Below are 13,259 nucleotides of genomic sequence, written 5' to 3'. Positions count from 1 at the left end.
ATAACTGATTTAGATAATATCTACTGGCTCTCAAACAGGACACCCAAATTGAGACATGCAGTATTAGGCCATGGACCGCCAGTTAAAAAGTGTTTGTGCCAGGGACCCCCATAAGAGATTAGATTAAATGGTACCATGTGCAACGTGTACAAGTCTTCACCTGCTTCATGGCGTCAAAGTCACGTTCGCACACAACTGTGGATGGTGGGATGGACAGGACCAAGATTAATCAGGTGGAGCACATCAGGGCACAGGTCTTTGTGGAGTCTAGACCTTGGAAAGGAAAGGACAGACAAACATTTAAAAAAAAAACTGTTGTATTTTGCTGCACACACAGTGGCAGCCTTTTGCCATTTAGAGGCCCGTTCCAGACCAGAAACCAATTGGAGCACAATGCGCTCTTTTGACACAGACACTGGCAAGACACACTGCCTTCCTAAAAGCAGCTGGAGTGAACGACAGTCTGCCATGTCCTCATGAGGCCACGGGGCAGCTCTGATGGTCAGTGCTACTGATTTTTTCTCAATATTTAAATACATAAATAATACTGTATGTATATAATTTATCCACTAGTAATTGCTCAAGTATTGAGGGAACAACACTTGCCATGTCCTCATGAGGCCACTGGGCAGCTCTGATAGTCAGAGCTACAGATTGTATCTAAATAAATAAAACATAAATAATACTGTTTACAGAATTTATCCACCACCAGTAATCACTCAGGTATGGACAAGAGCCATTTTGTTCTCTGGTCAGCTGTGATGATCCCCTCTGCAGCCTCACATCTTCGATGATCTAATCTTTCTTTCTCCCAGGCTTTCCTCCACCTCCTCCAAGTTCAGCCACCGCTGAACTTGGCCCTGGCGTGTCTGGTCCTCCTCCTGTGTCCTCACTCCTCAGGGATGGAGGCCAGCCACTACTAAAGGGGTAGGATGGAATGCAGTTGTGTAAGTACATGTACTCAAGTACTGTACTTAAGTATATAATTTAGAGGTACTTTTACTTTAATGGAGTATTTCAATTTTTTTCGACTCTACATCCCAGAGGCAAATATTGTACTCTTACAATTATTTGAAAGCTTTAGTTACTGGCAAGCTCACAAGTAAGTTACTGGCACTTTCGTTACTGGCAAGCAGACAAGCTCACAACGTGTTGCAACGCGTTGTGAGCTTGTCCGTCGGCTATATTCTGCGAAAGCTTTCCCCACAATAACAGAAAACATAAAAGACCCAAGATAGAGCACTGGGTCTCCGGTCAACCATTTGGTTTTTAAGTGGCTAAAATAAAAAGGACGGGAGAGCAGTTTATCATGTCCGGCCATTCCTGATTATTGTTGGGTCCAGCACTGTATTTAAAGAACTGTGGGGATGTGTGTATCCTACCATTTCTCATGGAATGCCTCTCTGTCTCATCATCACCTCATGCATGAGGAGACCCACAGCAGCCATGGTTTCAGCAGCCATGGTTTGCCACTCATGCCCTCTCCTGGCCACTTGCAATCCTAAAGGCAGAGGAAATCAGTCATGTCAATATAGCCCATACCAGGGGTTCTCAACCTGTGGGTCCCCATATGATTTTGGGGGGAAGGTCCCCAGACGACAGTAAAGTGACAATTATAAGGACTTTTAAGACCTTTTTAATACCTCAAAAAGAAATAAAAGAAAAAAATATATTATTGCATCAAAAGTCAACAACAAACTATACTATAAAAACTGGTAAAACACTGGCCAAATTATCAAATAATATAAGAAAGATGCAAATATTGTGGAAAATAGATGATCTACAAGCTCACCTATTTTCACAATATTTATCTGTGGAACAGAACATGTATTACCTCAACTCTTACAATTCCAAGTGCTTATCAGGGTGGGGGGTCCCCAGATAAAATATGATTATTTTGGGGGGTCGCGGCCTGAAAAGGTTGAGAACCACTAACTGGCCTACACCACAACTACAACAGCAGCAGCAGAACAAAATGTGTATTAACTTGCATAATTAATACAAACATAATTTAAAATCATGTACTTTTGGGGTGCCCATATTTTTTTAGTTTTATAATTTTTTGGCCTGCAGGGGAGTGCGCACGCACGCACGCACGCACGCACGTACGTACACACACACACACACACACACACACACACACACACACACACACACACCTTCAATACCGCTCTAAAGCACTTACATGTGCCCTCCACCCCCACCTCCAACTGTTTACAGTAGGCCTACATATTTTTTACTAGGCCCTACTACTCGTTTAAATGATGTTTTCGCATATTTTGTATGTTATTGTTTGTCTTTAAATGTTTCAAGGAATTTAATGCGCAGGATTCTTTTACAATTATTTTGTATGAAACAGTACTTCCTGTGCTTTTTTTGCAAACTGTTAATAAAGTATTCAATCAATCAATCAATCAATCAATAAATCAATCAATTAATCAAAAACACGCACGCACGCACGCACGCACGCACGCACGCACGCACGCACGCACGCACGCGCGCGCACGCACGCACACACACACACACACACACACACACACACACACACACACACACACACACACCTCCTAACCGCGTGGTGGCAGCAGCATATATCAACTTGCACTTTCGTGGGAGAGAGAGAGGCACCGGAAAAGCTGCTGCTCCTATGCTGCTGCTACTACGCATGCGCGATGTGTAAAGTCGGCGTCATCCATAGATTTAAAGGCATTGTTGCCATGTCCGCTTATTATAAGCGACTTTGGGCTTGTTTTTCTGTAAAGTTGCTTGTAAATATTGGTGCTTGCGTTTTTTTGGGGCTTGTTTCTTAAGTGTAGTTGCTTATTTGGGTTTGTTTCCTACTGTTGTTTAAGCCAGTGATTCTGATTCATTTTTATTTTGTCAGATTCGTGTTAAAATGTTTCAAAACATATCCAAAAAGTAAAAAAAAAAGAAAAAAATCACGTTTTTAAAAAAATATATGAGATCTGCTATTTTCAAATAGCTTTGGTATAAAATAGGACTAAAGTGGTAAATGTATGTTTTATAATGTAATAATTTACATCTGCAAAGTAACTAGTAACTAAAGTTTCCAAATAATTTTAGTGGAGTAAAAGTACAATATTTGCCTCTGAGAGTGGAGTAGAAGAGTAGAAGTAAAAGTATTGGAAATTGGAAATACTCAAGTAAAGTACAAATAAATACCTCAAAATTGTACTTAAGTACAGTACTTGAGTGCATGTAGTTAGTTACTTTACACCACTGACACATAATGTTAGATATAGTTTGCAATCAGAGTCAGACCTTCTAAAGTCGCTTTCTTTTGTGCTCGTTTTCATAGACTTGGTTGCTCATTTCCCTCGCAGAATCTGGCAACACCATCATAGACTACAGGACGGCAGAGACGCTACGTGTCTCTCTAGTTATTCCCTGACCGTCGACACGTTACCATCTACTGAACACCAGCAACACTAACACACAGGTAAATACAACGTCTATATTGTGTATTTTAGTTAGTATTTAAAACGCTAACCTATCTGTAACACTTAGCAGTTAACGTGCTCCTTATTACAGCGTTAAACCTGGTTTTCTAAGCCCCGTACTTCTTCACACGACGAATAGCGAAAATGGCCGATTAACAAGCTCGCGACCGTTGTGATCTTGTACATCAGCTATTTTCGCCACTTAAAGGAATATTTCACTTTCAAATCAACAAAAACATATATAGAAAAAGCAATGGAAAAATCACGGTATCCTCACGCATAAGAAGGACAATAACAGTCATCAGAACCAAGAGAACATGTGTTTTCAATGAATCTTAACATTGTTACAATGGAGTTTGAAGTTACAAACATGTTTGAAGGTGAAATCATTTTGAATGCCTTATTGATGTGTTTTTAAAATGCTCTCCAACGTTTAAAGTGATTGTTGATGTAACGCCAGTGGTTCTAGCTGTGCTCTCATCTCTGTTGTAAAGTAGCATTAACGTTGTTTATCTAAACCTTTGTGATCCATTATGGTTGTTGTTGAATATAATCTTAACTCTTGTACATGTGGGCTGATTTAAATATGAATGATTGTGATCAGGTGTGTATATACTTGTGTATGTGTGTACAGTGTAAACGGTGAGGACGTCCACTATGGCGACGTCAGCACTAACACAGTGACGTAATGACGTTGGCAATGCAACGTGTTGTTGAGTGATCTGGTCTAGATCATTCCTTTATAAATGATCTGATCTAGATATCATTCCTTTTTAAACACTGACACTGTAGATCTAGACTTTTACATTAGACTTTTTACACTTAGTCACACACATAGTGTCTAAGTGTAGTCACACTAATGGCAGTAATTAATACACAGGACCCCAATGGAAACAAGCCAAAGTGCTTCCTTGGGTTTAATCCTTTTAGCATCCTTTTGTATGAAACTGTTCCTCTGTGCTTTTTTTGCAAACTGTTAATAAAGTATTCAATCTGCTAGCTTAGTACACGTAGCTAATGTGTTGTGCAATGCAGGTCCATAGTGAAATATACAAGTTATAATACAGTTATAATAATAGTTACTAAGTCCAACCAATTTGTGAAAACCTAAGGAGTTTGCCAAAACATTACAGAGACATTTGTGTAGCGAATGACCATATACCACTAGGACAATGCGTACAGTTACACATTTCCCTGGGTTACTCGGGTAGGATATATACATATGAATACATAGAAACAGCTGAGGATGTACTGCATACCACAGGTTCTCGATGTTGGACCGTTACGGTTTACAAATGGAACCGAATGGACCCTTTTGGGCCCATTTAGCTCCTTTTGTACACTCAGCGTTAATTACATAGGATTTTACAGCATAGATCTGGGTGCCATAAATGGCAGATCTGTACTCTGAATGGGGGCTTGTGGCCTAATGCATATCATACTGGGGGTTCTTGTAATGAAAAAGGTTGAGAACCATTGTCTGTTGGGTGGAAACCTCATATGTCCAAAACTGTTACTTTTCAGGATTCCAAAGTAGCAGATCTACAAGCTGAAAGGGCGTCACTTTGCGTTTCAAGCTTGTAGATCTGCTACTTTTGATGCTGCTGTAGTATGATCAAGTAGGGCATTAATTTACGAAAAAAACACAAAGTTAAAATATGGAGATAGGAGGTTTCCGAGTGCAGACGACTGTACAACGGTATCCTATCTATCTATATACTGTATCTAACATATTTACTGTATCCTCTCTGTGGCCACAGCATCATGGACCAGGTTATGCAGTTTGTGGAGCCCAGCCGGCAGTTCGTCAAAGACTCGATCAGGCTGGTAAAGAGATGCACGAAACCAGACAGAAAAGGTACCATTAAACTTAACTCACTCTTTGCTTTCTCTTATCTTTTTGCTTGTACGTTAATCTTTCATGGGCTGCGAGGACCATCAAAAAACAAACGAAAGATAGATTTTGATTGTGTTTCCACATTGTCCTCCTGCAGAATTTCAGAAGATTGCCATGGCCACAGCGATCGGGTTTGCCATCATGGGTTTCATTGGATTCTTTGTCAAGCTCATCCACATTCCCATCAACAACATCATCGTGTAAGTATCAATACAAGGAAAGACTTGAGTCAATTTGCTTTCATCAAAGTCACAAGGTCATATCATTAAGATTACCGTTGGCTATTATGATTTAAGCTTCATTGTGTATTGTAAGTACAATTCCAGATGAGATGCAAATCTGTAATGTGAAAGCAATGAATTGGAAACCATTAGAGACTAGGGGTGCAACAGTTAATCAAACTGATGCATATATATTTTTTAATCTATAATTTAATAAAATAAAGGTATAATAATTGATCCCTAGTCATTATAGGCCAAAAGTAAAACAAAAAAGTAGCTGGAACAATACCATGGAAGTTCACAACGCATCGCATCCAGGCCCGGCTTAGGGGCTGCAGCCCTGGGCACCAAGCTCTGGGGGGCAGTGGGCACCAAACGCCTGGCAAAAAAATACAAAAGCCTGGACAATTACATGTACCAGAGCCAGTTTCCCGAGGCTGCTGGAGTAGCGATAAAATGGTGCCGAAGCACGTCTGCCATAACCCCCACGCCGCTGAAGCGAAATACCTTCCGCAGCACATAAATCTATAAACTCGCAACACGCCGGTGTGACAATGCGTAGTGAGCTTGTAGATCTGCTATTTTCTGTATTTTTGCACGACACCTTTGTACGACAAAGTATATAATTGTTCTAATCAATTTAGTTGATTATAAAAATCTATTCAAACTTTCATGTTGATGTTGATTCATTGGTCTCTCCCTCTATTCAATTAATTAAAAAAGTATTTGATAGAATAATAAATAGTTGCAGCCCTATTGTCAACTGATGATAAGTGATCCATTTTCCATTCCTCCTGCTAATATGGCTTATTTTCTTCTCCAGGGGCGGCTGAAATTTCACTGGTCACAGAACTACAAGACCCAGAGGCAGGATTGGTGCAATGTGTTATCGTGGTGTTGGGACTGAAGCTATAGGGAATATGTCATTTTTACATTCTGTACATTTGTATTTGACTGGTTAATAAACCATGGAATCCAATGCATTAGTTCTGTTGTGACTGTGTACAAAAACATCTTTAGAGAAAAAACCGAGCAGCCTCTCCAGTCAAACTTTGCCACCAAGACTTCCTCTGTTGGTTAATATTATTATTAACCAACAGAGGAAGTATTGGTGGCAATAATTCCTTTTTTTAACAGGTTGTTCAATTAAGTCCTTGCGGTCTTGTTTCCAATGAGAACCTGTGAGCAATTAGGGGTTAAGAGTCTTGCTCAGGGACAAATTTCATTTCATCGACACATATGCTGATCTGGCCTGGAGTCGAACCTGGGGCAACCAGGGCCTCTGGCTCCATAGGCGGGCTCACTAACCACTCAGCTATGGCCACCCCCTGTTAAGCAAAGGTGTCTGACGATTCAACCAATCAGATTGGTTGTGTTCTCATTAGTCTGATCTACCACCCACCGAACTGCTCTATATAATTCAGATCATGTACAACCTAAGGCAGTGATTCTCACACATTTTTATTTCATAGATCCCCAGACTGGTATACATTAGGCCACAGACGCCCATAGCTTTGACGGTGCACATATTTTGTGACACTAACTCATTGGTAAAATATTCCATTTTAACACCTTGAGTGAAGTTCAGCACAGACAGTTTGCTATTGTGTTGAGTTAATGCATCAGTTATGAAATGAGCTGCTTTGGGTGCTGTGACATGTCTTTTGTGATTGGTCAGTTACTCTTATTTGAGGAGGGAGGTCTCCAGGTCATTTACTGTTCCTGCAGATACCCATACTCAACAGCAGGGACGGGTCTGTTGTCACTGTTACAGGTTTCCGGGGGCAATAGGCTCATATGTGTTCGAGGTGCTGACCAGTTTTCCTGGTTAGGACCTGGTTATCTGTAATCTGTAACACAGCACCTTCAATGGTCTGATAAAACGTGATAATGTCCCATTCAATGCATTGATAGCATTCGAAGCCGGTCCACACAGAGACATTACATCACAACGGTAATAATGGAACACCTGGTTATATACTGAAGAGACAGACATTGTTGCATAACAGCAGTAAAGAAAAGGCACACTGAATGTACATAATTGGATCCTGAAAAAATGATTTTTGCAGGATCACTTACTGGATGATAATAATCTATTAGATTAGATTCATGTTCACTGAATGTGGCCCTTGTGATAACCGCCTGCCTGCTGACTTTACTGTTTATAAGACTTAAGGTAAAATCAACAATGGTACACACCATTGTACTTCTTTTAGGAGGCTAACAGTGCTGCTCTGTCCAAACCAAGTAAACTCACTCAATTATATACAGATTATAAACTGAAATAATAATTGATTTGCTAGCCATATAGGACAATTATCTGTTAATGTATTATTAGGAATGGATGAGACAACTTAACCTTTTACATGAAACACAGTTAAACTGTAAGTGAACTGACTCAGGAGAACAGACATGACTGAGTACCTGGTCAACACTGACCTCTAGTGATCAAACTTGGAACCACAACTGGGTATGTCCATTGGTTATGTTTCTACTTGTCTCTGGGTTCTAACATTCTCATTGTCCTCATGGAACTATAGCATGATGAACCTTTAATATCATTTTAGGCTGTTCCAGGCGGATGACAACATAAACTATTTGTTTTATGCATAGGCTAATGCAGGTTCCCGGATTATATACTGTACTACTTAATACCAGTTGTGGGATGTAACTAAGTACATGTACTCAAGTATTCTACTTAAGTAAAAAAAATTAGGTACTTTTACTTTACTGTAGTATTTCCACTTTTCAATACTTTATACTTCTACTCCACTACATCTCAGAGACAAATATTGTAATTTTTACTCCACTACAATTATTTGAAAACTTAAGGTAGAATTTGCAGATTTTGATTATTATGACAAAACATACATTAGAGGGCACGGTGGCGCAGTCGGTAGCGCTGTCTCCTCACAGCTAGAAGGTCCTGGGTTTGATTCCCACCGGGGACGCTGTGGGCACTGGGGGCGTGTCTTCTCCTCCGCGTCATCAGCGCCCATACCCTAGGTGGGGTTGTCGAAAGGGCCCACTCTGTGTGGAGTTTGCATGTTCTCCCCGTGTCTCTCAGGGTAGTTAATACCCTCACAAAAACATGTAGTAATCCTGGTCACTATAACGCCTCCCCCATGACAGCCGGGGCGCCTGATGGAGGGGAAGGGAACTGGTTGGAATAACGTGTTCCTCCCACGCGCTACGTCCAACCAGGGAAACTCCCCCCTGTCAGGTGACAAGAAGGTCAGTTGGCTCTCATGCATTGAAGGAGGCATGAGCTCGGCCCTGTCCTCCCTAGGCTGGTGAGGGGAGTGTAGTGCCCAGGATCACTTAGAAAATTGGCACCGGGTGAAAAATAAGGGTTACAAAACCGTGGGATAAAAAAAATTATATAAAAAAAAAAGCTAGCCACTTCAGCCTTGATATATATCTTCAATATATATTTTCAAAAAGATTGTTATGCATTTTGAAAACTTGTGAAACAGGACGTTCTGCACAACTTTTATTTTGATGCCAATACTTCTGTACTTTTACACGAGCACATTTTGAAAACCACATTTTTAATTGTAACATAGTATTTCTACATTGCAGTATTGATACTTTTACTTACGTGAAAAGTCTGAGTACTTTTTCCACCACTGCTTAATACTGTCTGTGCCAAGAGCACAGCACCACCCCATGAAAACATGATTCACCTGCAAATAAGACGACACAATGAAAGAGGTCAATCCATTCATGCAATGTCTCCACTACACATTCAACGGACCTTGGATTCAACTGCAGGTCCCTTCATAGACATGTCACGAAATACAATAATAGAACATACTGCCTGGTAATGTAGTATTCATAACACCAACCTGCCAGGATTGCAATGTGAAAGAGCTCGCATACTATTTAGTTTGCATTGTGATTTAGTTGCCCAATACATTTTCTGATAATCTGTTATATAGCTAAAAATGAATATAAATATTCTGAGTTTTAAAATATCTATTTACAATAGAGCAGTGTTTTCAGCTATGATGCTTTAAAAAGTGTCAAAAAAATATTCTTCAGTAATGGATAATGCACATTTTAGTTAGGTTTAAATATTGCCAGGAGTTTATTCTACAACTCTAATTAATGCCAATTCGGGGATAATGTTTACAACTTGTACAAACAGCACAAACACAGCCATTGAACTGTGCATATTAGAAATGCTAATCCTGTTTCTCTTGAGGAGAATAAATAAGCTATTCATAAAACAAGCTGATTTATTAGGATTATAAGGATCAGTCACGTCTATTGCATGCCATCTCCCACGTGCAACATTTGATCATTGAATTACTTGAACATCCCCTGGTAATGACCAAAGCAAGTCAATATTTTCATTGTCTTTTTTGAAATGCATCTGGCAAAAAAGATTGAATTAAAACATATCTTGAACAACCACAAAGATGAAAATGAACCGGAAAGTACAAAGACAGGAGCAACGTGGAACTGAAAAATGGAAAACAATTGGAACAGTCAATTGTGACTGATGTTCAGGAGTGACAGCAATGACAAAGACTGTATGTAGCACAAGTGGTTTCTCGCATGTAGCATACAGTGTATATCCATCATTAGTAATCACCTCCTCTAATTTGGGGTGGAGATTCTTCCTTGGCCTACTGGGCAGGCTCGTGCACACATAGACATTAAAGGGGGCTTGAGCCAGTGGCGATCGCAGAATGTCTTTGGGAGGGGGGGGGGGGGGGTAAGCAGGTAGTGCAAGCTGTCAGTCGTGCATGCCGCAAATGACGTGCGATCGAAACCTGTTGGAGTGAGCTGAATAACCTCTTGAAATTACCTGAAATAATAATAGGTGGTCTACATATTTATTTATGTTTTTACACCTTTTAGCTTATATTACAATAGGCTTTGCGATGAATATATGGTCATAGTCACCGGCCTCACCCTACTTATATGACTGACGTTACTAGATCAATCAACATAACAGGTAATAGAAATTACACACGGCAACGCAAGACAAAAAAAAAAAAAACACTAAAACAATAACAGGGTAATACAAAAAGTTTTAACCCCTGACAATGTCATTGTAATCCAAATAGCGTCTAGTGCTTTTTCAAATGAGAAGAAAGAAAGTTCAATTAGCGACCAGTCAACGTGATCTCATTCTCAGGCGCTTTCTGTATTATTTCTATTTTGTTTGAAAAGTCTCTCCACACAGCAGGATGTTAGAGGATGGTTAGTGGCACAGGACAGCTGTCCAGTCCAGTAGGCTACTCAATTATTGTGGGGAGTTTATTCCTGATATAGGCTATTCTCTGTTGTTATCGATGAACCAAGCCTGTTGTTAAATTTCAGAGATTACAATCCCATACAAATCACAAGGATGGAAAGTTATTGCATTCCAAAAGTGTCAGATCCAGGTAGGAAAAAGGCTGACGCTATCATAATTCCATGGAATTATGAAGCAGCAACGGGTGCCTCTTTTTTCTCCCCCAATGCGGGACTGCAGGTGGTGGTGGTGCGTTGTCCTAATGTCCTTCCACCTGGATAGCGGAGCGTTTTTTTTTCCGGCAGCGGCATTGCTGTGTTGTTTCAAGAATCCAAAACCAAGGATGAGGGACCTTGTTGTTGTGTGCTGTTTATACTGTGTGACTGTCAAGACGTCGCAAAGCGGATTTGTGTGGGGAGACGAACAGACACCTTCACGCCTATTCGCCTAATGACAAAACAAGCTCAGAAAGTCCGAATACACATTGACACTCACAAAACAAAAGACTCAAGACCACCAGACAGCCGTCGGAGGCAACATGCAGGATGTATAGAGGCTGTCTGTCGGCCTTGAGTGGAGGGGTGATAGCCTTTATATCAAATACACAAACATCAGCCCATGGCTGAAGGAATTAAGGCACAGCTTTACTCGGGTAAGGCCTGAGCCTTACTGTGCCTACAGTAGATCCGCCACTGGCTTGAGCCCCCGCCCTTTTACCCGTCTGTAAAAGTGTCCTCTCCAGACCCTGAATGTAGCACTTACTTGTTTGAAAGAAGTGCAAATGCCCCCTTGGCCTTTCCATGCCGAACCTGAACGCAGCATTCAAGAGAATTGCCTTTTCCAAACCCTCCTAAACTTGAATGCAGCATTTTATGTTGAAAGAATTGCATCTCCATTATTAGCTTGAATCCTGATTATACTTAGTTGAGAGCGGCATCACGCACACAACGCGTCGCGCTATTGCCAAAAGTGCCCTCAGTGCCACATGACGTCTAAGACGTCCGTTTTTATCGCCATTGTTAAGCCCTGAGCGCCACGTGACGTCTAAGTCATAAAAAAATAAAAAAATAATGTTCTGAACCCAAGATATCATGATTTGAAAATGTGCTGCTCCATGCACTCTTTTTTTAACTTCTTACTGAAAAAGGCTGTATCTCGGCTCCTGCGCACTCTTTTTTTACAATGAATTTTTGGCTCTGGCACTGGGACAACACAGCCAGAAATAAGTCTGGCACTGAATGAGTTAAGAAATTTCAGCCCCTGCCCCTCTAACATTCTCTGCACGTCCCTGCTACTGGGGGTGTGCATGCAAAGAGTGATGCCGATTGCAGGGGCGTAGCCATGGGTGGTCTGGGGTGGGCCGAGGCCCACCCACATAGAAAGCTGGCCCACCCAATCCGTTTAGCAAAAAAAATGGATAATAAATCGGTAAAATCAGGCAAAAATGAGAATTAAATAACATCGCCCTAACCTAACCCTAACTCTAATCCTAAAACCGAAATAAAGTAACCAAAAACCGGGGGGGAAAAAATCACAAAATCCACCCAAAAAATGATTTTCGTGGCCCAGCCTATACTAGTGTTCTGACTACACCACTGGTCGATTGGCCCAGTTGTGTCCGGGATTAGCTGTCCACACACACACTAACAAGGGACAAGACATAATCTCAAAAGATTAGTTTCCTATACAGAAATAAAACCAGCTTTCCCTTGAGCTGTAGGAAAAGCCTGCTCAAGCCCTTTTTACCACACAGCTCTGAGGTTCATTACTAGTGATCGATAGCTACAATACTCATCACTGACATTCACTGTATCTTGTATGATAAGGTCAGCTGGCCTTTTCTGGGTGAGATACCGATGCAATAATCATGCTATCTGTATATCCGGTGACCTTCCCGCTCTCAGACCTCATAGCCTCTCTCTACCCAAGCCCCCAGAACCACGGTAGAACAGTGAAGCGGCCGTCGCCTGGTGGTCAAATCTGGGATAGCAACACTTCAGCATTTAAAATGCTACAGCGCGCGCGTCTACCGTTTGAAACCTTAGTACGTCTGCTCATAACTCTATGGCCTCCTCTATTGGCTCCAAAGTCCAAACTTCCGGGTGCTTCAAACGCCACAGAGCAACTTTCATTGAAATGAATAGCTGGGGGCGGGGCAGTCCGCCCTCAAGATATATTATAACTCTATGCTGTCTGCCCACTTGGCTATGGCTGCCCGTCTGTCTGTCTGTCTGTCTGTCTGTCTGTCTGTCTGTCAATAATGTCTGACACACACACACACGCACACGCACGCACGCACGCACGCACGCACGCACGCACGCACGCACGCACGCGCGCACACACACACACACACACACACACACACACACACACACACACACACACACACACACACACACACAGTCACACACACACACACACACACACACACA

General features: G+C 41.4%; 1 protein-coding gene across 1 annotated transcript; it reads left to right on the top strand.

The window, feature by feature from the left end:
* Positions 1–3,349: 3,349 nt before the first annotated feature.
* LOC308077177 (protein transport protein Sec61 subunit gamma) lies at positions 3,350–5,562 on the top strand (the record flags this gene model as incomplete). The annotated part of the gene is made up of 3 exons (XM_080417775.1): positions 3,350–3,460; positions 5,222–5,319; positions 5,456–5,562. The coding sequence occupies exons 2-3, from the start codon at positions 5,226–5,228 to the stop codon at positions 5,560–5,562; spliced, it is 201 nt and encodes a 66-aa protein (XP_080273901.1). The 5' UTR covers positions 3,350–3,460; positions 5,222–5,225.
* Positions 5,563–13,259: the final 7,697 nt, after the last annotated feature.

The sequence above is a fragment of the Gymnoscopelus braueri genome, assembly GCF_963280865.1.
Source record: "Gymnoscopelus braueri genome assembly, chromosome: 21".
Lineage (NCBI taxonomy): Eukaryota > Metazoa > Chordata > Actinopteri > Myctophiformes > Myctophidae > Gymnoscopelus > Gymnoscopelus braueri.
This window is presented reverse-complemented; position numbering and strand designations above follow the sequence as displayed.